This window comes from Corella eumyota, chromosome 6 (assembly GCF_963082875.1).
Source record: "Corella eumyota chromosome 6, kaCorEumy4.1, whole genome shotgun sequence".
In the NCBI taxonomy this organism is placed as follows: Eukaryota; Metazoa; Chordata; class Ascidiacea; order Phlebobranchia; family Corellidae; genus Corella; species Corella eumyota.
The window spans coordinates 10694418-10721818 of record NC_137495.1 but is presented as its reverse complement, the minus strand read 5'-3'; the positions used below and the strand labels follow the sequence as shown (position 1 = coordinate 10721818).

Below are 27401 nucleotides of genomic sequence, written 5' to 3'. Positions count from 1 at the left end.
AACTAAAAGAAGATATAATTTGGTAGGCCCGTAAAACATCGGTATAGTTAACATTTTTAGCTGTAAAAATTTTAAAAAAACAACAACTTTGTAATATATCTACAGTATAAATTAGGTTTAATATTCTTACCGTTTGCTACAATGCATGGTGTGTTTGGGATTTTTACATTTTCCAATATTTCATTTTAAATTTTAATAGATAAAATAACTTAGTTAGATATATTTAATTGTAGAAAGCATAAAATTTGTAGTAAAAAACAGTTTTATTTTTACCTAGTTGTTTTACAAAAATACAATTTTTTGGGTTCCACAATTTTCACCCATTAGACTTTCTTTTCTTGCTTTCGACATTGAATGTGTTTTCTAAATTGAACTACTACCACACGAGGTGCGTTTTTTTTATTATAAACCCGGTTTTCTATATGCGTAAATAACGAAGTGCTTCCATTGTCAATGATAGTGTTTCCAAAAGTTTTGTCAACAAATAACACCAATAGAGATATGTTCTTTTGTTAGTTTTTCCTTTGCAAAGGGTTAAAAATTTATATTACAATGGTACTTGCTGTGTCATCATCTGCTTCACCCTTTTTATTTTATATAATATAAAATAATAAAATTGGTTGCAAAATTCTTTAAAATAGAACATCTAGACTAAACACATGTTAAGAGATTTTCAAATACATTTCAAATGACAATTTATTTAAAAACAATGCATTGTTAAGAGACAATAAATATTTAGATCCAATTTCATATGTGGTAAAAGGTTGGAAATCCAAAAACTCTTTTATCTGTAAACATCTACAATTAACTTATTTATTGTAAATTTCGAGTTGAACTGTGGAATTGATTGCTTGTGCAACAAATCCCTTTACGTAATATGAAGTGATATGAGATGACACATTAAAGGATGTTTTATATTGTGTACTGACATTGTGAAGCTAATCACTGCAAACAAAATACCAAGTGGCTTAAATGCAAACAAACTATAATTAGTTTTGCAACGCCTGGTGCGGAAATAACGATATTAGTTAGAACCTAATTAACCCAAAGATATACAGCTGTATAGTGGAATGAAATTGGTGCACCTAGCAATTGCCTAACATTAACTGTGACTAATTACTATGTTTCAACTTTTATTTTCTTTTGTATTAGCGAACGCCTTGTTTTCTAAATTTAGTTTTAATGGAATATCAACCATCCCCGATCTCTTTAGTTCACTTCTATCAAGAAAACCCTTAGACCTGTCTGGAAAACTATTTGATAAATTTATTTTGATTCTTAAGCCAAAAGTTGTAAGGAAAATAATCAAATTAATGTTGTCACTTTGGATGATCGGTATATTTTGGAGTATATAGGTGGATACATTTTGCAGAAGTTAAAAAGAAAAACCAATGTTGATTCGGAATATGTCTTTCTTGAAAATTTGTGCGACTCTAATAAGGTGTTTAGCAACAAGTCTTTAATAGGTGCATTAAACACCAACTTAGGTTCTTTAGTGATGCCTATTAATGAATTTACAAATATGTTGGTTGATTTTGAAAAAAAATTTAGAATATTTTACACTCACAAAAACACCCTGACAAAAGTAATTCAGCAAGTTGATGTGCAGAAGTATTGGGATCTTCTCTGTTTAAACTGCACTGAGGCTAACATTTCAAGTGAACAAAATATTGTATCAAAAATTTGCCGTTATTTTATTAAAATTCGCTGTTACCAAAAGGCAAAAAAAATAAATATGGCCTTTCAACTGAAAAAAGATCAAAATATCAGTCTACGAAAGTCCTTAAAATCATAACTTACACTTAGTGATCCAATGTCTTGATTGCGGGGAAGAGCCTCTGTCCTGCTCTAACAAATAAACCCCCGTAGCTTGATAGGCTTGGTGAAGGTAGCAGGACAGATCAAGTTTTATGCTTGGGGCAAAAGGCTATTTATGATTATGGTGTGCATAAAAAATAAGATAAGCTTTGTATATAATTTCTTTACAGATATTTATTTAAAAGAAAAATATATATATACAGTTGTAAATACCAACAAATAATATGTCTTGTATGTGCTGCATTCCATTTTACAGCAATCGATCACCAGCATTTTCTCTTTTTCGAGTCCCATCGAAGCGTTTTTTACCTGAAGGAGCGGAGGCAGTATGGGCTGAAAAAATGGAAAATGTTATTCTTGGCATGCGTCAAGACAAGCATATTAAAGATCTTTTCTGGAAAGACAGTGTTAAAATTTGTGAAGATATAATATTGTGTATGTATAAAATTAAAGTTGTTTTTATTGGCTTCTTGCCTTTATCTTTAATTTTTTATGCAGGTGGAACTTCTAAACGCAAACATCTAAAAGTGGGTGCAATATCTTTGTTCTATCTTCCCAAGTGTCATAAATATATTAAGGAAGAAAGACAACCACCAAAGATCCGAGGAATTGGGTCTAAAGTGCAGTCTTTTGACCAGCTGAAAAGTGGAACATTGCCTGAAGGATGGGTAAAGGTCCTTGAAAATGATCGAGTTTTCTTTTAACTTCAGTAAACCCTTTTACATGGGGCGTTTAATCGCGTTCCGAAACGGGTTGCGAACGCGACTCTCTCCTATATTCGCTGACTCACGTATTTGAGAGAATTAAACGGATTCGAAACGCGTTGCGGGAACCCGTTCGTAACTGCTAGGTTCGCAGCAGGGAAATGCATTCGTAGAATATTTTTCGTATAACAGCTTCTATGGACGTTATTTTAATTACTTTTTTTAATAGTTTTACGACTGCCTGCTGGGAATGCTTTGAAAATGCAGCAGTTTCCCATTAATTTTGTTTTAGTAGGCGAGAAACCGGCGATTGCCTGCTGTGGGCAGAGAAGTTAAAGTAGGCTAAAGCAGTTAGGTTTCTTACAAATAAAAACTAGTTTTAAATATTTATGTTTTAGTTGACTTCTAAATAAAGTGTATTTGTAAGTATCTAGTACAAGTGAAACAGTTTTAGTGAAGCAATTAAGGAATATTACTTATATAGCCAGCAAATTTTTAAGAAAGTTTTGTATTAAGATTTTATTAAATAAATAACACTTTAAAAATATGGAAATGCAAAAGAAAAGAAAATCTCCAACTTTCTGGAGTGCAGAATTTATTCAAAGTCTAGAAAAAAAATATTAGAATTTAGACATGTATTTACTAGTGATGTGCCGATTGCCTTTTTTTATGATCGAAATCGGCTCGTAATCGTAATAATTATTTCCGATCAGATCGCGATCACGATCCGATAACGTGACCGAAAAATCGTTAACTTAACAGTGACTAAATTACTAAAAAAATAACCCAGTATGTTGAATATTTCTACCTACTTATTCACAGGTTTGTTAAAAGGTTTAACAGTCACATTTAGTACAATTTAAGGAAACACTAGGCACTTTTATTAATACAAAAATACGGCGCTACGTATTGACGTCACATATTATATTTTATGAACGCCAACATTTGCACATTCTCGGGTTTAAGTCTGTTTCTTCGCTCTTCTAAGATTCTTCCTACAGCAGAAAAAACCCGTTCACTAGCCACGCTCGTTGAGGGTGAAGACAAAATATCAATAGCCAACTGAGCTAAGCGTGGCCAAACTTCACGTTTTTCTATCCAGAACATGATTGGATCTCTTTCAACAGCAATGCATTTTTCTTGAAGGTACTCATCAACTTCATCCGACGCTGTCAATGGAGACTTGTTTCCTGATGTTAAATCAACAATAGTATCAAGCAGGCCTCTTTTGGTTTGATTTAACGAGGTGGAGGGAACTACTTCAGTTACTTCATCGTGTTCTTTACTAATAATGTCTTGCTTTATTTTTTCTTTTATTTCATCTCCTTTTTCAGCGACGAATTTCATTTTATATCGAGGATCTACGCAAGTCGCGATGATGTAATGATCATTGTTAAGAATACTTTCGAAACGTACGTTAATTCCACGTTCTAATTCGCATTTCATTGTGCTCAATCCTTCTGCCGCTGTGCCAGTAAGCATGGTACGTATGCCAATTATTAGCGGAATAACCTCGCTTATTGAATCTTCGGCTCGAGAAATTCTTTTGGTTGCTTCTTCAAACGGTTGAAGCAAGTCTATAATTTTGGGCATTAGGTCCCACTGGGTGTACGTAATCGCCCGAATATTTTCAATAAATGAAAGAGATGTTTGTGTATTGGTATCTTGGGCAATTTTAGTGAACACTAAGCGTTGGTTATAGACAGCCTGCACGTTATAAAACGCAGAATTCCATCTTGTAATAATCTGTTGTGGAATTTCAACCACAGGAAGACCCATTTCAGACTGGGTTTTGTGAAACAGCGACGAGGCTCTTGTGGATCTATGTAATGTTGAAGTTATATTTTTACAATTTGCAGCAATATCACGAACCATTCTTTGCGATTTTAGACTGTCTGTAACAATTAGATTAATCGTGTGTGCAAAGCAAGGATGGTGGACCAATTTAAGCATTTTTGTAGCGTTTATCATATTCCCAGCATTATCTGTGTTAACTTGTCTAATTTCTTGCGTTGAAGAAAACCAACAGGTAATTACATCGCGAAGTTGGCCACTTATATATTCGGCAGTATGCCGTTCTTCCACCAATTGTAGGGCTAACAAGGCCATTACCCGGCCTTCTTTGTTTGACCAATGCCCAGTTACACCGATGTAGCTAATTGTTTGTTTGCTGGTCCACAAATCAGTAGTTATTGTTACAGCACTAATTTTTTGTTTGATCTTGTCTTTTAATCCTTCCCACACTTCTGTTTTAAGAGCAGGTATAATTGTTCTTGAAAATGTTGTGCGGGATGGTATTTTAAACCTGGGCTCTAGAACTTCCATCAGGTCTCTAAAACCTTCGTCTTCGACGAATGAAAACGGCTGTAGATCTTTTACAATCATTTTAGCGATGGCTTGCGTAATTTGATTTGCCTTTGGATGAGCTGATTCAAACTTTTTTTTCTTTGCGATGACATCTTCAAGTGTGGGTTGTATTTGAGTAGCACCCGACGCGAGTTCCCTTTCGTTGCACCAATATGAAGTTTTGAGATGTCTCCACAAATTTGTTGTATTATAGCTTCTTTTGTTGCCCGGACTTCCTCTTGGAATAACCAATTTACATGTATTACACATTGCTTTGCTTTCACTATCTTTAATTACAGTAAACCTTGTCCAAACATCCGACCTACGATTTGACATTGCGGTATTTATTTACTTAGAAGTAAAAAGGACCCGACTGTAAATGATTTTGCAAGAAATTATCAAATAAAAAAAACGTAACACTATTTTAATTGTGACGTTACAATATTGTATTAACATAGTTGATATAAAATCATGTGGTTAAGGCATGTACAGTGCCTGATCATTTGTGGCGCAATACCTAGTTGTTACGTATTTTCCGATCTGCCGATTTTGAACTCTGATCGGGTGATCGCAAAATACCTTCAAAAATCGGCGATTTACGATCACTTTTTTGATCGGCACATCACTAGTATTTACCCAAATTATAATATGTAGCCTAAATTATAATTTTCTTTGTTCGTTTATTTTTAGCAACGATTGCAGAGAAAAATGGAAGGGGTTAAAACGGTTGTATTACAACAAAATAAAGGATTTAAAAAAATCCGGGGCTAGTGGCCAACCAAGAAACTGGGTCCATTTCGATAAAATGGACCAATTATTAAAATCAAGGCCTAAATCTCAGGTGATTTTATTTGCTTTTAAATAAATGTTTTACGTTAGCCTATTCAAAATGTTATTGTAATGTTACTTTAATCTTATGTAATTCATTAGGCATTAACTTCAAAGGATGTCGTGGATGCCTTTGAACAGGCAAACGAGGATCTGCCGGAATTTTTGGATTTAACTGCTGAAGAAGTAAATCCCCAGGAAGGTAAATCATATTAAAAGTTTAATGTGTGCCTATCTTGTTAGACCACCATGTAACCAAATTTTTATTTTAGAAATATTTGTTTTAACTGAAGAGCCACAGGACTCTTCTTTTAATGTCCCACCTATTTCAATGTCGGAGCAACCTGGCACATCGACTTTTGATCGACCAATGCCTACAACTCCTGATCAACCGGGTCCTTCGAGATCCGGCTCATCAAAAAAAAGGAGTCATAAAAGAAGTGGGTGCATTTTTTTAAATACATATTTTGTGAAAAAGACATAATGAATTTTTAATTAAAAAGTTGATTTAAAACTTTTTTATTTTTCAGAGACCGACACAGAAATAATTAAATTTTTCAAGGAGCAGGCCGAAAAAGACCGAGAAGATGCTCAAAAAAATCGCGACATGTATGAGCGACAGTCTGAAAAAGATAGGGAAAGTTTTGAAAAAATGTTTACTTATATGGGCGAAATTTTTAAAAAATAGGTTATGCAATATGTTTTTGTGTTTGTGTGACTTTTGGTTTAGTTTTTATTTTTCTTTTATTTTTCAGTGTTTTTTAATGCAGTAGTACCTCAAGTGTTTTTATTTTAAACTACCTTGCCGAAGAATACAATTTTTTTAAATCTTTTTTAATAAAATTTAGTGTTCAATTGGATTATTTATTTTATTTATATATATATACTTTAACGAATACTGGACTGGCGAAGTGGTAAATTTGCAGTTACATAGTTTAATAAAGCATTTCTACACATTGTACCTTCTGAATCAAGAACTGTACAAGGCCTTGTAGCTGGCTGGACTTGAGAAGTAGTTTGCTCACTCAGGGTTGTAATTGGTGTTTTGTGCTTCACAAATATTGTGCAATATGCAACACGCTGATATAATTGCCTTAGCAAACTTAATGTTGGTATCAATTTTTTTCCCAATTATTCTCCACCGTGCTTTTAACCTTCCGAAGCTATTCTCCACAGCTATTCGCACCGAGCTGTGATAGCAGTTAAATGATTCCTTTTCTTCGGTAAGGTTTTGACCAATAAAAGGCTTAATCAGCCATGGAAGTAAAGGGTATGCAGGATCACCCAAAATAAGCAAGGGCACCTCGACTCCTTCAATGTTTATGGGACACTGCAACAATTTGTATATTAATTTTTTATGTAAATGAAACATTATTTTAAAATTGCATTAAACAACCAACCTTTGGTAGTTTATGTTGAAATTTGTACAACCCTGACTCCCTGAAAGCTAAGGCATCATGAGAGCTTCCAGGCATTCTTATGCTAATATCGCGAAAGCTAAAAAATGATATCTTTTTTAAAAATCTCTGAAAGAGCGCTTTAGCAAATACATTTGCAATTTAACTTACCAGCATTTGTCATCAACAACTGCTTGTAGCACCAATGAGTCCCACCCTTTGCGGTTGGTAAAGTCCTTTTTTCCATCATTTGGTGCTGTAACAGAAATGTGGGATCCATCGATACTACCCATAACCTAAAAAATTAATACATTTTTTTAATAAAAAAAAAAAAACAATTTTTTTTTTTAAAAACATTTAAGGTTTTTTACCTGAGGAAAATAATTTCGAGCTTGAATCCTTTGAGCTATTTGTTTAGCCTCTTCTTCCTCAGGCCAGTAAATGTAATCTCTCAACTTTCTGTTAATTGCAGCACAAAACCTGAACAATAAAAATTGTAATGAATAAACACAAGAAAAGTTTTAGCTTGGTGTAACAAAAGTTGCTTTAACCAACGGATGATATTAGTAATGTTAAAAAAATCAATTACATTTTTAAACAGTTGTAAACTGAAGGGGCACTAACACCAAACAAGTTTCCGACCGTACGATATTCTGCAGCAGATGCAAGTTTGTAAATTGCTATCGCAATTCGTTTGTCAGTTGGTATTGGCGACCGAACTGCTCTATCATCTGTATTAAAATACAACTTTCATAAAGCAAAATAGTAGCTAAATATCTATGCAAATGTTGTGTTGTGTTAAATTTCAGCCTACCCGGCTTCATATCAACCAAAATCTTTTCCACTATTGGTTTAAAGGTGAAGGGCTTCATCCTAAAGTTAGTAACCCATTGTGCGTCAGTAAACGTTGGCACAACATTCTCCCACCAATCGGCAGACCTAATATTAAACACACATTACACTTTAGCATACTGTTTCTACATTTTGACAAAAATATTATTTGTACAAAAATTAACATCACAACGTCTAAACGTACCTGTTGCGCATCCATATTCTTTTATTATTTCCTCCTCTACGTATGATTCTAGCTAGGTGCCAATACCTAACCCTGGTTCTGCTTTGCCTATCTTTTATGTTAAAACATAAATGCTCAAATTTTCTGTTTTTTCTCAGTCTAGAATATTTAAAACTCAAAGCCATGAAGCAAAATAAAGCATACATGTCACTATCCATTGTTTAAATCGTATTGAACTATATGAAACGCGTTTGCAAAGCGCCCATGTAAATATGCCGCTTTTGTGCGTTCGTCACGGTTTGCTAATTCTCGTTTTAAACGGCTTCGTGAAACTGATTCGGAACGCATTTCAGCGCCCATGTAAAAGGGCTGAGTATGGCTATGATCAGCTGCATTATCAAATAGTGGTGTTAAAAAATTTAGATATATCTGCCAGTTATTATAGATGGGGTGCCTCCTTAGATAGTCCACTGCGTAAGCTTGCAGTTAAGGAAATGGCAGTACCAGAGTTATTTGATGAGGTTGGAAAATTTCAAATATGTAAAGGTTGTTCGAATGACCATCCACCTGGTATACCTCATTATACTACTAAGATGTCTGATCCTCATTCACCTTCCTTATCCTTTTGTCCTTTAGTTTCTACAATAGCAAAAAAACAATATTAGTACTAAGTTTCAAAATCACAATTTACCTATTTAGCTAGAGGCAAATTGTATAGAGGTAATTCAAGTATTATTACATAGGGCCTCAAACTGCATGATGTTCATTGAAGGTGGAAATAGAAATGAAATTTGCAAAAATTGTAGTTTTCAAGATTTCTATAATCTTAAAAAGGAAAACCAAAAAAATGTTTATTTAGATTTAAAAAAGGATACACCTGGTAAAGTATAAGACCGAGTTTTAATCTTCCAACACGTATTGGAGCTTCAGTTAGGGAAAAGGATTATCAGTAAGGATTCATTGATATTTAAACACTGAAGTATATATAGCTATTTACAGTTGCTTGATTTTTAGGCTATTTATTTAGTGGGAATTTTTCTGATTACATAAAATGAAACATAAATATAAATTTGCGTTTAATATCTTGATAATAGAATAGAAACCTTAAAATCTCAAGTGGAAAAGCTTCTTCAGCAACCAAACCAGGTTGAGGTTGAAGAGGATATTGCTTCAGATCTAAAACTAATAATGGAATCTGGTAAATATATAGTTTTTTAGTCAATTTATTCAAGTGTATGTGATAAATTTATCGAATAAATAAATTATCGAAAATATTAACTACCCCAAATTTAACTTAGCTTTTAAGAAGGGTGAAGTTAGTACCTTTAACACGCTCTTTTGGAACAAGCAGCAAAGGTTAAACAATATGTGCAAAAACGGAGAACGATACCATCCTGAAATCATTAAGTATGCTGGAAAAATGTTTTAAAACTTTACTGTAATAATAAGTATATTTTGTTTTAGTGTATATTTTTAAAATTAAAAAAAATGTTTTATTGTACCAAGCCATAATAAGATGTATTACATTTCTCTACTAAACTTACTTTCTGCACTAGGTTCTGTTTAAGCCTTGCCGCCAAAAGTAGAACAGCATACGAAGAGTTTAGAGATAGTAAAATTTTGCGCTTACCCAGTTCTCGCACTTTGAGTATAGGTGCAAACATTGTAGGATTTAGCATGCTAAAACGTTAATGTATATGCTTGATAAAACCATTTTTATAGTTGCTTAAAATTTAAATACTCAACTGTGCAGAAATCTGCACTGCTTTTAAATCTGCTCCTGGGATTCAGCAACATGTTCATTCTGAGCTTCAGCATAAGGCTTTACTAAATTAAATTAATACACTTTAAAACTTTAGTCCATTTAAGGACGAAACCCCTTTTATATAATTAAACCAAATCATAACACCTATTTTATGCAAATATTTAATTTAGTTAAAGAAAGCATTGTATATGACCATTCAAGTGATTCTATGATTGGGTTTGTGGATCTGGGTTCTGGTCGTCATGATGCAACAGAACAACCTGCATCACATGTTTTACAATTTTATGTAAGATCAATTTGTTGTAGCTTTTCTCGTCCATTCGCCTTTTTTACTTGTAATGATATTAAGGCGTCAGAAAACTGATTGCCAGTTTGATGTTCTGGCTTTAGTGGCTGATCTTCATCCAACAGAAGTATGTTCAAAAATTTAAATAACTTGAATTTGGAAGTTCCTTATAAATGTGTGAATATTTTTAAGCCGGAAATTCCAATTTTTTTAATAAGTGATCCGCCACATCTTTTAAAAACAGCATGCAATAATGTCCGGTCCAGTAAATATGGAGGTACAAGACTGCTAACCGTTAATAATCACCGCATTCTTTGGGAACATTTCTGCAAAGTTCCTTATCTTTTTAAGTCCAAAGATTTGCGATGTTGTAAATTGACAGACGCTCATTTCTCTTTGAAGAGTTATGCCAAAATGCGAGTTTGCTATGCTGCGCAACTACTTTCACGCACTGTGGCAAACCTGATGATTAGTCGAGGTGGTGATGAGATGGCAAGAAGTGCATGGTTTGCAGACCTGATGAATAAATGGTTTGATTTAATGAACACCCGAATTAACAAATCATATAACCAAGATCATAACCCATATCGTTCACCGGACGATCCAAGGCTACACTGGCTTCTTGATCACTTTTTAGTCCAACTTGCTGAATGGAAAAGTAATTTGACAGGGCAAACTGCATTAGAAAAGGCTAAACAATTTTTGAGTGCACAAACATATACCGGTTTAGTTATGTCCACAAAAGCAATGGTAGAACTTATTAGATTTGTTTTTGATTCAAGTCCACCTGACACATATGTCATAACAAAACGAATTAATCAAGATCCTTTGGAGGCTTATTTTGGTCATATGCGACAGCTGGGAAGGTGTAATGAAATGCCAGGTTTCAAAGAATATTCCCAATTTAAAAATATAATAGTACAAAAAAAAATGTTAAAGCACTTAAGGGGTCAAATGTAAAACACCGCACAGATTGGGAGGGTGGCTCTACTTCTTCTGAGAAAATCCCTAAAAAAAGAAAAAACATAATTGTACAAATATTTTCATGGCCTTGATTACAAGGAAGAGCCTCTGTCCTGCTCTAACAAATAAACCTCCGTTGCATGATAGGCTTGGTGAAGGTAGCAGGACAACTAACTAGCCCACATACCTTACAGGTTATTAACTTTTATAAAATTATAAATAATCTACTTTAACTATAGTGTGTCTCTACTTTTGGTAATATTGCAATTATTGGCAAAAGCTGGCTGTATTTACAAAAAAAGTGTGTTTGTATGTTTTTTGCTGTGCGTAACCCTATACTAAAGCATCAATGTTTTTGTCCTTCATTGAAGCGTGACATGGCAGACGTGCGATTTATTTCTCCTCTTACAAGAGAATAAAAGAGTTTAACAATGAAAAAAAAAAGTTGCGTATCTATATGATCATTGCTCTGACGCACCAGGAAGAATTAAGCTTCACGAGAACTCGAATAATGTGTTTATGGACAAGCTCCAAAATGTGCTGTCAATCAAAAAAATTCATTTTATATCGCGTGACACGTTACTTGTTTCCCTAATTTGAGTCATTAAATCGCCTATATATATTTAATTTGTTTTGCTTAATATTCAGTCGGATAAAAATTATGTGTTAAAACTATAGTTATCTTTGCGATTATTCGCATTTCTAATCATGTATCGCCAAGTTTACGCCGTTTCACTGGTAAAAGTGTAACTGTTAACATACAATTAAGTAGTCTAAATTAGCTAATTAATTAGTAAGGTTTAACGAAGTAGCTTAAATAAATCAACAACAAAAATAAACTGTCAATCAAACTAAAGTAACAATTAACTATACAAATGGTGACCCTACAAGAATTGCACCCAAAACACTTTATATAAACTCTACATTACCTTTTATTTAAACACTTGAAGTTGGCTTCATTTATTCCTTTTTCCATAAATAACTTCTTATATTTGGAAGTAAAATCTGACAAACAAACTGGAACACTTCGAATATTTTATTTGGGCTTTAGAACCCCTGCCCTCATACAGAAATGAACACAGTAGTATAAGTTATATTTTAACAATTTCTAGCACATCTTTTAAAATATAATGTTTGCTGGGGGGGCGCATGGTCCACCATTTTATAAGGGGCCCAAATTGAAATACAAGAGCAGCATAATGTAATAAATAGTGGTGTTTAGGTCTAAAATTCACAGATGGAAAATGTTTTTTTGCGACGATCCACATAATCACGAACAACAACTGCATCCTAGTATTTGTCGAAATGAAATTTTATGACTACAAACCAATTCCACGATTTCTTTCAAAGTTAGATAGAGTTTCCATACCTTATCGTTATTTTATTTTAAGTTTCTATTTAACATAATTAATGGAAAAAGTTTTGAGACTCTAATTTTCAGCAGCTTGACCTCCAGTCTCATGCTTGAGGAAGAAATAATTCATGGTTTGGATGATGCATCTTTACTACAGTATTTAAATTATTTTAATAATATATAGGTAAACACTTTTTAATTATAAAGTAGTTAATAAACAATACCAGATCATAACTAACACCACCTTCAAAATATCATGACCCAAGCAAGGTGGAATTTCCTGTTGATACAATTTTTATGTTTATCTTACATTAAACATGAATACTTTGTAGAATCACTTCTAATAACCCTATTACAATTAATTCTAAGTTCAAGCTATAGAGTCATTGACCGGACACATATAACAATTATTCTTGTTACAACAGGCGTCAACTCCAAACAAAAACGAGAATTAGTCACGTAACCTGTACGTAGAACGTCAGAACCGTAACGTTAGTCTAACTTTTATAATCAAACCGTGTAAATGTTTTGCCGTATAACAACAATAGTATTACTGTAACCGTCGTCGTTTATAAATATAACTTAATCAAAATACTAAACCAGATAATCATAATAAAAATGGAGTCGGTAAAAGGAGTCAAATCAAATTAAACTAAAAAACAATCAAAATAATTATAACGATAAATCACGAACGGTTAGAAAGACCTGGTCCAACCCCAAACCTTTTTCTTATTGATCCTTCTATCTCTCTCTCTCTCTTAGACATGCACCAATGATTATGATTTTCAAAACGAATTGCTTTTGACGTAACAGTTGTTGTCATTCCAAATTCGTTAAGCTCGTATGTTAATTTATTAAATTTTTAATTAAAATAAAACATGGTTTAAAGCTAAACAAAACATAATAAATATTTTTTGAGTGTCATTCCTTGGATTTTATGAACAGTGCAGGCATAACATAGACGTATTGGAAACTGGTATCTGCTGTAGGTTTTGGTCCCAGATCAAATCGGTTGGCAGAGATGTGGTTTTTCACCCTCAATGATGCACCTTACAGTTCCAATACAGCCATTACAGATACCATCAGCTACGTCAATGTTCACCAAGATCATAACACGACATCCTACTGCAACTTGAATAACCTCATTAAAGATTATAGTTTTTTGATAAGCTTAAGCAGGATAATTAAAATTTACAGGTTCAATAGAGGTTCTTCCGCTCAAATTTTTTGAAATGTCAACAGCTTTTAAATCGTAAAGATTGTCCAGTTTTTTAATAATTTTGGAATTGTGCATATTAACTTCACGATTAGTGCCAAATATGTGCAAAATATTATCACTAAAATTAGAATCTTCATTTAAAATTTTGGATTGAAGTAAGTCATTGTCTGATTTTTGAATGATTGTATCAACTTTGACTCTAAGTCTATTAAACATTGTCGCAAATTGTTGGTCACCTTTCTGCCTTACAATTTCATCAAGATGGTGAACTTTGAAATCAAGCCAGTGTTCAGAGAGAAGGGAGCCAGGATCAACATCATACAAAGCACGAGCTTTGACAGGAGGAAGCTGATGAAAGTCACCTACTGCAATCACACCAACATTTCCAAAAGAAGTATTTTTTAAATTTGGTCGGAGAATTTGATTGAGACGTTCACTTATTACACCTAACATTTCCTTGCTGACCATTGAAATTTCATCAATAATTAAAAGTTTGAGATTTTGATATTGTGATCGTAGTGTGTTTGCCGTTTCTTCGGTAAGACCTTTCATGTGATTTAGCCTCATTCCTGGACTGATGCGAAAAGCATGATGGATAGTTTGACCCCCTATGGCAAAAGCAGAAACACCTGCCGGAGCAACCAATAATACAGAAATACTATCTGGAGAATCGGCTGCTCGTTGAAAAACACGTTGCATTTCAAAGAAAATACAGTGAATTACATGGCTTTTTCTAGTTCCAGCCCCACCAGTCAAAAAGAGTCTTAAAGGTTTATATGATTCTTTATGTAATTATTTTAAACACCAAAGACGCACATAGTTAAATATGGCATGTTGATTATCATTCAAAGTTGGAATCATTTTCATACCTTCAGCATAAGCTATAGATGGTTGAGCACTTACGCATTCAAAAATTTGAGAAGTTGGACGATTTTTCACAACAGATAGTTCAGCTGGCACCTCTTCTTCACTATCGACAATGTCAGATTTTTTTAAGCCTTTCGATTCCAGTCGCTCAGATTCAGTTTGGGGTACTAAGTTCGCCCAAGCATCTTCCAAATCTTCTGGATCCATCGATTCTGCCGCTGTTTCCAATTATTCTTCGATGTGGCTTGTGAAGTCCGCCATGTTAATAATTATGATATCCTTCACCCTCAAAACAGAATCTGTTGTGAAAATTTCTCCGTTTTCGTAAAAATCTTCGTAAGTGCTGTAACCAGGCATGAGTTTTTTATATTATGATGAGGAAAGTACAATCGCAAGATTCTTTCAAAATATTGATCACCGTCCCGTTCTTTATTGAGCTTACAGTGTTTAATCACTGCAGACCGTCCCATACTAAATATACAAATAAACAAATGTTGATGTATTTAAAATGTAACAAAAATACTTTACATACGACAAGAAAAAAACAACTATTTTAAAACCAAGGGTTGATATTTTAACATGAAAATATTATTTTAAAAATATTTAATAATAACACATTACAATATAAAAAAATTTACCTTACCTTTTCTTAATACGACCACTGTCATTTTTTAATTGAAACACAGAATACCCTGACACATCTCCTTCATCTGCTCCATCGCTCGAATCACTATAAATTAATCTATACTTAGAACAAAATTCTGCCAAACAGAGATTCTGGAATTGTTGCAAATCAGGTCGATTAAGATCCATTAAACTCGTCATTCACATATTTTCAACGCCATCTTCCGCTTGCGATTGTAATACCGACAATGGTAAAGAAATCCTTAAAATAAAAGAGAAGTTTAAAACCAAAGCTCATTTAGTTTTTTAACCAATAAAAAACAATAATATTGCATCTTTTAAACCTAATATTTTACACTTGAATTAACAAAAAGCACTAATTTAATATTGAAATTCTGATTAAACTTTAAATTATATAAATATAAAAAATGATAATAAATCAGTATTTAAAACTTTTTTTATTTTCATGTTTTTAAGACTATACAAAACTTACCGGGTACTGTCGGCATCCACAGGTATAAAAACAACATCTCTGGTACACGATTTCAATGGTAAACCCCGAACACGATAGATCGCTTCCATCACTGACACTTCTCGATGACTAAGATAGACATTAGTAAGTAACTTTAGTTCTTTCATCGCATCCAAATTTCCTTTACGCGCCTCCTTCTGTGCTTGTTTAATGAACATTCCAACCTTCCTTTCTTTTTTAGTGATGTAGGATAGAATGTACATAACACAACTGTAAAATTTAAATTAATTATGATTTCTACATCGAATATTGTTTAGACCAAATGTCACTTTATAGCACATAAAAAAATTAAAAAAACTGTGTTTATTATAATACCTGTATGGATCTAAAACATATTGGATGTCCATATTTGCATTCCATGCGTGAAGTAAATTTGGGTTGTAAGGATTTATCCACATCTCTTCCGAATTGCGTTTTAAAACAACCTGGTTTCGTGTACCTAAAGTATTAACAGCGTCTTCAAATTCATTTTGGGATATACAAGCAAACTTAAAAATTTCAGATGCAGAAAAAATATTATTCTCATTTAGCTCTTTGATAGCTTCCAAAATGAGAAGTAATACTTTTTTTAGCATCCTCTAATTTGTTTGCTGTGTTTTTAGGTTAAGATATAAAAATGCGATTAGATATTTTACGAGGGAAATTAAAACGACAAGTTTTGTTTTTCTTTCTACAGGATCGGGTGTGTCTCTTGCTATGGGTCTTTGTTGAAGTGACCATCTCATAAAGCTTTGGATCGACCTCTAGATCAGGAATCTGTAGCTTATTGTGCATAAGCTAACCTTTCATTCACATTAAAAACAATTAAATTTAACTATTTCACATTTGGTGGGAATTATTTCTGTTATCATTTCTTGATTTCATCAAAACCTTATATTAACTCCTATTTTGATATGTCTTTTAATCTTAAACTTGTTTTTAAAATCTGTGGTTTGCTTTTGACATGGGATTCGATTCTTTGTTATTCTTTTTCAAAATAAGTTATCTTATGCCTTTCTACAAATGAGTTGTATTTTGGAATTTTACGTTTTTGATTTACCGTTAATGAAATTTGAATTCGACTTTATAAGAAATTGCCGTATAATATAATTATACAGTGAATTCACCTGCGTGGTTAATTTAAGAATTCCTAACCAGCAGACGAGCAATTAGCTAGTTGAGAAAAACAATTAACTGTCCTTATCTTAAAAATAAAACCTTCCGATTGGGTCGACGGAGACCGCTACAAATTGGTGACTGCCCTCTGTGATTAAAGTGTGAGAATTCTAACAATCAGGACTTGTAGCACCTGACTCACGCTGTGAACATCGCAAAATTTTGGACTATATCTCACCGTTTCGTGGATTTACTGTCTTATACCAGCAAACCCGTGTTGACCATACCAACAAGAAGATCTTCGTCAACGAACAATAAGTACCCTTTTTTTTTGTTTTTATTAAGATACATTTTGGTGTTTTATTTAGTGTATAATTTTATTGTTTTTAACGAATATGTTACCCTCGTTATTTTCTAAACGTAATCGGTCTGATAAGAGGGTTGTGTCTGTGTGTGATAATGTTGATTCTGATTCTTCTGGTAATGATATTGACTTAGGTGGTAATGGCAATAAGAATGTTAGGTGGGGCAACGCGTTATCGCAGGGTAATTTATTTTTGACCGCTGACCAGCCTCATAACCCCACTATGGCATCTACCTTTTCCCTATCTAACTTAGACCAGTCTACTCACGTTGTTAACTCTAATTTTGCTAACTTTTCATCAAATTTACCCCATCGTTATCTCGTATTGATCCTCTTCATACTGATTTCCACGATTATGTTAAAATCCAAGGTGAATATCCGGATACTGAAATGAACTTGGAAGACGTACAAAGTATGCTCTCACAGATCACTCAATCAACCATCGCTAATGAAAAAGTTACTCGTCTTATTAAAGGAACGGATACCTATGTACATGATGCAGATTTGGATTACCTTTCTAGCGAATTTACCTCGGTTTTAACTTCTGGCCTTCTTAGGGCAATTTCGTCCATTACCAACCCAATCTTAACCGTTTTACTTTTCATCATTTTCGTTCTTTCCCAGCTTTTGACTATTTTTCTAACCCTGTACTATATAAAGGCCCTCTTTACCCTATTCCGAACCAAGATTAATGAAAAATTAAACCCAAATTTAAAACCTAAAACCCCTCTTGAAACCCAAAATCGCACACACCAGAGGCGTAAGCGGTCAGAAAGGGGGGCAAAACATGTTAGGGATCAGGTAATTCGCTCAAAATTATCTGAGAGTATGTAAGGAACATTATATTTTTTGCCATTACCGCTTAAGCTTTACTTCGTATTATATGGTGTCGCTCGTATTCGTATGTGTTATTGCTATTGTAATGTTTTCTACTACCAAAAAAATTAAATAAAAATGTTAAAAATCAAATAAAAAATATGACACTGTATATTTTTTCTTCACTTTTAAAAAATAATTAGTAGATTGTATTTTTCTTTATGCTTATATCGTGTGTATTTTTTTTCATTTTTGTTACCCCGGGCTCTCCTTTAGCTGGGATGATGTAGCTTATTGTGCATAAGCTAACCTTTCATTCACATTAAAAACAATTAAATTTAACTATTTCACATTTGGTGGGAATTATTTTTGTTATCATTTCTTGATTTCATCAAAACCTTATATTAACTCCTATTTTGATATGTCTTTTAATCTTAAACTTGTTTTTAAAATCTGTGGTTTGCTTTTGACATGGGATTCGATTCTTTGTTATTCTTTTTCAAAATAAGTTATCTTATGCCTTTCTACAAAGTAGTTGTATTTTGGATTTTGGAATTTTACGTTTTTGATTTACCGTTAATGAAATTTGAATTCGACTTTATAAGAAATTGCCGTATAATATAATTATACAGTGAATTCACCTGCGTGGTTAATTTAAGAATTCCTAACCAGCAGACGAGCAATTAGCTAGTTGAGAAAAACAATTAACTGTCCTTATCTTAAAAATAAAACCTTCCGATTGGGTCGACGGAGACCGCTACAAATCTTACAAGTTATATGTTGATCAATGAACGCACTGATGGTTTCAGGATCATCATGTTTAAACACAGGAGCATCCTTGATCCACAGCAAAGCATGAATGTGTGGCCAACCTCTCGCCTGAAACTCTACCCTGTAAAAATAATCAACAACTTCTCCCACTGGATTTGATTTGTTTATCAACAAATCATGAAAGAAGCATTTTATTCGTCGATTAAACATCCTCGCAGCCATCACAGGGTTGCTTGCAATCAACTGACAGTACTCAGACCAACTAAAGTCCTCCTTGTACTCCATATTTAATTGCTTGCAAATGCTTTGGACAATCTCCTTCCAACGGCGGTCACCTTTTAAAATATAATAAAAATATCTTTAAAACATTAAAAAATGTTACTTATTTATTTTTTATTTACTTTTTTTTTTTATATTTTTTTATTTTTTTAAAAAGTTGTTAAAAAACTGTATAAATATTTAAAACTACCTGAAAATAAATTTAATCCTACAGTTTTCATAAATTTGTAACCTTCATCATTCCTAAATATATTTCTTAAAGATTCTTGATTAAGCAATATTTTAGGAGTAATAGTAGATAACAAAGGCGACCTATTTTTTCTCATAGCAATGGAAATTGCAGACATCAACTCAGTTATCTATTTAACATACTGTAAATAAAAAATGTAAGTTGGGTCACTAGAAAATATATTATTATAAGAAAAGAGCTGACGATTACAATAGGCACCAATCCCAATTTTCTGAGGTCGCTCCTCTTTATAAGTGTTTACTCCCATCACAGAAAATTGATGGAGAAGCCAAAGCCTCGTTTCGGATAGCCATGAGTGGAGCATTATTCTCAGCCGGAGCCAGGCACAGCACATCATCATGGATAGCATCACTAACATGCTTGGCAAAATCTGTAGGCTGGAAACAAGTATAAAGGAGGGCAGTTAATTATCTAAAATCTGTTTCTACTTACCTGGTCACAATTAAAAGTGACATTACTTACCCCTTGATCATCAGTTGAAGCAATACTTACCCCTTTGCCATCAGTTAAAGCAGTACTCAACTCATCATCTTCAAAAAAAATTTCAACGATGACTGTCTCTCTGCCCCCACTGTTGCTTTTCTTTATACCTATCTGCTCCTCATCTGTAATTTTATTTTAAACACTATAAATAAGATAATATGTAAAGAAATAATTATTAAAAATTAACTAGCTTGATAAATCATTTTATAATTAACTATATATATATGTAAATACTTTCTATAAATAAACTTTAAATTATGTAAAAAGTATTTTGGGTCAAGTTAAAATTACAAATATAACTTATAAGTAAAATCTCTTAATATTAAAGTTACTTTAAATCATATAAAACCTGAATTTTCGTCTTCATTTAACCTTTCTTTTTCAACCTCAGGATTCCATTCCTATTTCTTTTTCAACCTCAGGATCCCATTTCCCAACAAAATCATATACACGCTGACTAGCCTACGTTTTATTTGTCTGTCGTTAAGGTAATTCTTACCTATTTTCTATAACCTTTTACTAAAACATATTCACGTCAAAATATTTTAAAACTTTAAAGCGCAAAAAAGGTCTACATAACCTATTTAAAAACTAAGCTTTTGCCATTGTTACGTCATAATTTACCAAAGTGGCCTAAATTTACGTTTAAAATAACTATTAGTGATTATTCAACCTTTATAGATATTTAAAACATTGTTTATTGGGTGTTTTTCAGGCTTAATATTCGTTGCGATTTTACGATTTGTAATGAAATTGCACATAATAAAATTCATATTAAGCTTAACACAATATTATAAAAATTAGCTAACACGTTACTAACCTTTGTTTGCTAGGTGATTCTCAAATATTTTTAACCAGATGCGAACGTTTTGCACATTGACGTAACGATATAAATGATGACCCTTGTATTTAAGTTTCCGTTTCAGCTTGACCCTGATAAAGGTGTCATCATTCAGGGATCGCGGCAAAACTTTGACGGTTTCTTCTACGTCACTCCGAACGCAAATGACTGGACCATGAACACCCTTCATCATTCCTTTCGGCAACGAAATCACTTTCATGAAAGGAATGACTGGGGATATCAGATGTCTTTCCAAGTCATTTAACGCTGGGAGATCTGGTGTAGGTAAGGCAAAATTGTTTATATAAGCTTGAGGAGGAATGGAATCCTTTAGAAGATGTCGCTTGCAAGTTGAACAGATCCATTTGAGGCCATGATGTTCCAAATCGGTAGTATAAGCGTGGGCTTGGTGTTTTATAATATTTAGTTGAACCACAGAATCCCTCCAGAAAATGCGATGGCAAATATTGCTAGGATATTCACACATTTTTTTTGATTTGGCTTGAAACAACTTAATTGCGGCTTCGACGTTTTTACTTCGGGCAAGTTCAACTTTTTCGTATTGTTTTTTCTTTTTTGTGGTTAATCCGGTCTTAACTTGTTATATTCTAAAACTTTGTTGATGGATTTTTCTTGTATTATCTTCTTTGTGTAATCGGGATTTGTTTTGTATTTTTTCTGTGTCATATTCTTAACATAAGCAGGATTTGTTTTGTAACGTTGTCGCGTTCTCTCCTTTGTATTTTCATTATACCGTGAAATCATCTTTGAAATAGTGTATTGCGGATTCAACAAATATTTATTGCGGCTCGTCTGTTTCTTTTTTTCGGGATTTTCTTCGTAATTTTTTTTGGCAATGTCTTTAAAGTACTGTGGATTTGCTAAGTACCTTTCACGATCTCTTTGTGAATACAACGACTTGTTGTCTCTATAATATTCTTTCTTGTCTTTAGCCCTCTTAAAGGGGAAATTCTTAAAGGGGATCTTCTTAAAGGGAAATACAAAGACTTGTCGTCTTCGTAATATTTTTTTTTCTTTTAGCACTTTCAAGAAGATCTTCAGCTTTACTAGTCAATCAGCTTCACTAGCTGCTTTTGAAGCTCTTCTTTTTCGTTTTTGATCAATCAAAATTTGATTGTGAGATTTTCGCTTTGGCATTGTAATGATAGTTGAAAAAATAATATATTTAAAATAAACTGTGCTGAAATATAAATTATAAGTATTTTACAAGACTACAAACATTTGTTATAGTGCTAGTCACTCTACTTTTTGAAATACATTGTTTAGTGAAAAAAACAGCAATAATTTATAATTTTTTTATAATTTAAATTTGCTAAATTATCATTCTTAATCTAAAATAATTGCTTTCATATAGTAAACTGTAGAAAATATAATCATGAACAAATAAAATATTAACAATCTGATGACTATATAAATAATCTTTAAAAAAAAACTAACAATGATTTACAAAGGAACTGGAGCGGTTTATATAAGACAAAAAGTAAAAAAAAGAAAAAATTACCCAAAAAAAATTCTCTGGGAATTTGAAACATAATAATTAAAGCAAGATAAACACGCTAGATTTAAACAAAAAAACTCCTAAAGTAATCGCAAATGGAGCACAAACTACGGGATGGAAATTTTTTACGACGCTTACAGGAATTAATAGTGTAGAACAATACAAACCGAGTCCAGTCATAACGCCGTGAAAATTTTTAGAAGAAAGGAAGTCATTAAACGAAGATAAATGAAGGCGTGGCCAAGGCGATAAAGACCACGCATAGGAAGTTAGACCCTAGAACAATAGAAATTAAACTTTTTCAGTCCCGCGACCGTAAAATTAAGTTAAAGCCTAGAACAATAGAAATAAAACTAGTCTAGTCCCGCGACCTTAAAATTAAGAAAAGATAAAACTTATTAAACAAAGAAAAAATAAAGCATAACCAACGCGATAAAAATTCATTAAACCAACACAAAATTGCATTTTTTGTATTAAACTTTGTAATATAATTATCGAATAAATGGTATTTGCACACTATTATGGAGATTTTATAAAATTTATCATTTGTATCATGATTTTTAATCAATAAAAATGTAACAACCAAATATTGATTCGATCTTTAATAAAAACAAGCAATTAATATTTATTATAAAAAAACAAAAATTTATTTTTATACCGTTTTTGAGTAGGAACTTTTAAACACATTCAAGTTAGATTTTCATATTTATAACCATGTCGTACATGCTTGCCCATCTTACAAACGGCTGGCAAGTCGATCAATCGTTCTTAAACGCAAGACCGGCAGCGTGGTGGAGTGGTAAGAACTCTTGCTACACCACACATGAGGTCGTGGGTTCAATCCCCACTGATCTCATGCTGTAGCGCCCTTGAGTAAAAGGCGCTATAAACGGTATGAATTCCTGCTGAGCTAGCACTTAATCAGCAGCATAATTACCGGGCAATTATAATCTATAATATTCCAAACTGCCACAGGCAACTCGAGAGCGGGTCGGAGTAACTTATGTTACTCTATGTTTAAGTCGCGCAATCGACTTTCCCACATCGAGGATAAAGATATATACAAAAAAAAAGTTGTTGTGATTCGGTTTGGTCACAATTGGGACCCGTCCTGCATAAAAATGGATGAGGTATTTAATGGTTGTTAATATAAATAAATTTAATAATGTTTAAGTTTTGTTACGGCGTCGAATTTTAATATATTTACGTATTAAGAAACGATATTTTGGACAAAATTTTAGGTAAACTAGGCATACAATTTTTGCTAAAAAAGTTAATTTGTGTTATTTTCTTTACTAGACTTTTCAGAAATATATTTTTATGTTTAAAGAAAGTTTAATTAAAATGTTAAAGAAAATTAGATTTCTTAATGACAATATTCTGTGTAAAGGTGCCATTATTTAAAACAAAACTAAAAAAAGAAAATGTTTTATTCATTAAATTAAGTTTTTTTGGATCATTCTGCGAAATATTTCGTTTTGACGTTTATACAACACAAATATTTTGCTTTAGAATTCTGTATGTGATATTTTAACAAATCAACAATTTTTAATGTTAAAACCTTGTATAGTTTAGCTGACAAAGTAAAGAACTTTGCTGTTGTTTACTTGGTTGACATTACTGAGGTGCCAGACTTCAACAAAATGTACGAATTATACGACCCCTGCACGACTATGTTCTTCTACAGGTTGTTGTTCACATTAAGAATGTAATTTTGTCGGCACAAGTATTAAGCATTAGAAAGACTTAATGTCGGTAAATTGACCTTCCCACATTAGGGATAAATGAATACAACAAAAAAATATAACAAATCAAATATTAAAATCATTACAAATTATTACCTGATTAAAAATGTTTTCAGTAACAAGCACATAATGATCGATCTTGGGACAGGAAACAACAACAAGATTAACTGGCCGATGGAAGATAAACAAGAAATGATCGCATTCTAGAGACAATATTTAGGGGGCAAGAAAAGGGAAGGGTTTGGTGGTTTCCCCAAAGGATTACTCAACAAAATATAAATATTAACGAGTAGGAATATTCTAAAATTTATTGGTTTGTTGTCAGTTTATAAAAATGAAGTTTATTTAAAACACATAAACCTTGAAAATTTAATTTTATGCTTGGTATCAAGCATTTATATTCAATATCTTTAAAAAAAATTTTATTTTTGTATAAGAATTAGAAATTTAAAATTTTTTATTTTTTTATTTATTAATTTTCTTAGATGCCACATAACATTTAATGAATTAAGTGTGACATCACAGATCGTGGTAGTCTCATGTCAGTCGTACAAGGATGTTACGTGGTCTTGCATATGGCCAGTGTCATCGATTACAACGAATTAATCCCTTGTCAAAAATTATGGAAAATAAATGTTGGAGGTAGGTATTGTGATGTCATAAGTGACGACGTTGTTATATTAGAATTAGACAACATAGTTTATTTATCTCAGAACTTAATTGATGTAGATTACTACTGCCTGTTGTTTAATATAATATGACGTCATATAGGAACAATGAACGTGCTGGAGGCTTGTTGTGCAAACAATGTCGGTTATTGTTTATACACAAGCTCAATCGAGGCTTTCGGACTACATTGAACCATGGAACCACTAGTGGGCGGTAGTGAAGACACTATTACTGTTACTCTTCTGTGACGTCATAAAGAAGTACAAAGAAATCGCGAAGGGGCTTGTTCTGGAGTGGAACGAAAAAAGTATGAAAAATGAAAACATTTTAGGTAAAGTCACGTTTTTTCATTTGTTTTTTTTTCATATTTTTATTCTCGATGTGGAAAAGTCGTATAAGCGACCCAAACATAGAGTAACAAAATTTACCAACCCAGTCTTGAGTTCCCTGTGGCAGTTTGAGATATTATAAATAATAGTTGTCCAGTATTTATGTTGCTGATTAAGTGCTGGCTCAGCAGGAGTTCATACCGTTTATAGCGCCTTACTCAAGAGCGCCACAGCATGAGAGCAGTGGGGATTAAACCCAGGACCTCATGGTAATGTAGCAAGTGTTCTTACTACTTTTTTATTATTATTGACGTCATAATGTTTTGTAGAAATTAGTCACATGTGCACTTAGAGGTTCTGGTATCTATGGCAAAAATGACAACTTCACCAAATCAATTCTTTTGTGCCATCTTGCGACCAAAGTGATCAAGTCTTTAATTCCACCAGAGGCGCTACAAACTCGAATGTACGTTGGAAACGTGGATTGGTGTCACGTGATCGCGGCCACAAAAATGCAGGTAAACAAAATTTAGTTGTTCACTGCTTTAATATTGGGTTAGTGTGGAAAAGGTTCCTGGTTCAAGCACCACCACAGCCATATATAGCTCCGGTTATAACTAATATGTCTCGGCATGTTCTTACTAAAGGGTTAGCTTTAAAGTTTAGGGAAAAATATTGGTTTATGTTTAATTTAAGTTTAATAATTTCAAAGAAATTAACTTGTACTCTGACTAAAACCTATAGTGTAAGGGAGTCCCCTTTTTTGGTTGGGGGAAACACCTACTTTCTGTGTGACGAAACCTCAGAATTATCCTACCTGAGATTGAACTTGAAATTCTACGAGCATATGGGTTTGTTTCACCATCCACAAGAGGGAGCCAGTGTTGCCGTTTTGGTTGTTTATTCTCATTTCAACGTTGGTTGTTTGGTGTTGTCAGGTGCTGGGTTGGTTTGGGATTAAAAAAGAGGTAATCATTTAGTTTATTGAGTAATTTTAGCTGGGTTACTGTCATAAAGGTTTTACTTAAAACATATGCGCAAAAACGCCATTTTACCATAAACATCGACCTAAATTTTGGTTAAATGTCGTGGTCTAAAACATATCTCTTTGAAATAAACCCATACCTATTTGGATAAAACTTTGGTAACGATGGTCAGAATGTTAAGTTATTGCAAGGGTTAAACATTTATTTTTTGTATAATACTTTTATTGACAACTATTTCGTGGTTTTTAGCGCAATATTACACCAAACATGGCCAAGTTATCCTGCACAAGATTTACCGTCTCCAATCAAAAGTTTGTGAAACATTCTGGTTACAAACCGAAGTATAGTTGGCCTGAATCGTTGAATATAATGAAGGAATACGTGAACAAGATTGTAAATGAAGTAGAAAATAATAACTTGAAAAAAATAGATTAATTTATATATATATATATATGTGAATTAATTTTGATGGTATGTTTGTATTAGAATTTTTGTTATGAATTAAAATAAAGACAACGCACAATAAACTTGAAGTTTTTAGTCGAAGATAAATTATGGAAATATGTTTTGCCAGTTATGACGTCGGTCGTAAATACGTCAACCACTCTCTGTATATAAACAACTAATCCACGTGCCGCGTTATTTAAAGTTGAAGGTTTTGGTTCGAAGCTTGTTTGTGTGTGAGTTACCTGGCTACTTTAGTAAATTGAAATTCAATTTCTGTTTAAGAAGCAGTCATCTTTAACAGCAGAAAAGAAAACGTAGAATTGTTAATTTTATTAAGCTAATTTTGCCAAATATTTATCAAATTAGAATATTTTAGCGTTTTAGTACGTTAAATATACGTTTAACATTTATTTTTTATTCTAATTTATGATTTAGTTTGTGATATTTTAATTAATTTTTTTTATTTAGCACAAAGTTAAGTGTGTAAAACTATTATTATCATATGTTAATTTAATGTGAATAATTTCCGAATTGGTTTCACAAAAATTAGTTCGCTGTGGGTCGGGAGAAAAGAAGTTTTGGCTGAAAGAAGATTTTTCTTAAGAGACTACGCTGTGTATAGTTGTCTAAATAAAATATTTTGCATGGTGGTGTCAAGGATATTCTTTGCTAAAATTTCAAGTAAAATAACATTATTTAAATATGTTTTTTAATTATTTCCTGTTTAAATTGTCAATATATATTTTCTAGAATTAGTAAAAAACTAGGTTCAAAATAGACTAAAGGTAAGTAAAAGTGAAGCAAGTAAAACTCGTTTATTTTATGCAAATCTAGTGCAAGTAATTTCTAATTTAGGTTTCACAAAACTTAGTTGATTTGTTGGTAAAAAAAACAGTTCGTTTAGTTACCACACAGGACCGTACAGGTTCACACACAATGCGTAAAGTTTTTATTTGTGATACTGTCATTTGATTAAAAACAAAATACCAATGATGGGATTTTTTTTATTAACCCCAGCCCTTTTCCTCTTCTTGGAAATGCCTTTAGTTTCCCTAAAGACCAAAAGCAATTTTTTTTTCTTGTATAGTA

General features: G+C 32.7%; 3 protein-coding genes and 2 pseudogenes across 3 annotated transcripts; 3 read left to right on the top strand and 2 right to left on the bottom strand.

Moving 5' to 3' along the window:
- The first annotated feature begins 1121 nt into the window (after nucleotides 1–1121).
- On the top strand, nucleotides 1122–1795 carry LOC145755834 (uncharacterized; annotated as a pseudogene).
- A 1642-nt stretch (nucleotides 1796–3437) lies between these two features.
- Nucleotides 3438–5664, bottom strand: LOC145755833 (zinc finger BED domain-containing protein 4-like). The gene is made up of 3 exons (XM_082572073.1): nucleotides 5648–5664; nucleotides 5391–5473; nucleotides 3438–4285 (listed from the first exon to the last, which is right to left on the bottom strand). The coding sequence occupies exons 1-3, from the start codon at nucleotides 5662–5664 to the stop codon at nucleotides 3438–3440; spliced, it is 948 nt and encodes a 315-aa protein (XP_082428199.1).
- A 7815-nt stretch (nucleotides 5665–13479) lies between these two features.
- On the bottom strand, nucleotides 13480–14769 carry LOC145755831 (uncharacterized). Its single transcript, XM_082572072.1, has 3 exons — nucleotides 14565–14769; nucleotides 13672–14477; nucleotides 13480–13617 (listed from the first exon to the last, which is right to left on the bottom strand). The coding sequence occupies exons 1-3, from the start codon at nucleotides 14767–14769 to the stop codon at nucleotides 13480–13482; spliced, it is 1149 nt and encodes a 382-aa protein (XP_082428198.1).
- Nucleotides 14770–22850: 8081 nt separating this feature from the next.
- On the top strand, nucleotides 22851–24088 carry LOC145755830 (thioredoxin-like protein 4A pseudogene; annotated as a pseudogene).
- A 368-nt stretch (nucleotides 24089–24456) lies between these two features.
- Nucleotides 24457–26630, top strand: LOC145755829 (3 beta-hydroxysteroid dehydrogenase type 7-like). Its single transcript, XM_082572071.1, has 5 exons — nucleotides 24457–24606; nucleotides 25209–25397; nucleotides 25592–25774; nucleotides 26115–26258; nucleotides 26595–26630. The coding sequence occupies exons 1-5, from the start codon at nucleotides 24457–24459 to the stop codon at nucleotides 26628–26630; spliced, it is 702 nt and encodes a 233-aa protein (XP_082428197.1).
- Nucleotides 26631–27401: the final 771 nt, after the last annotated feature.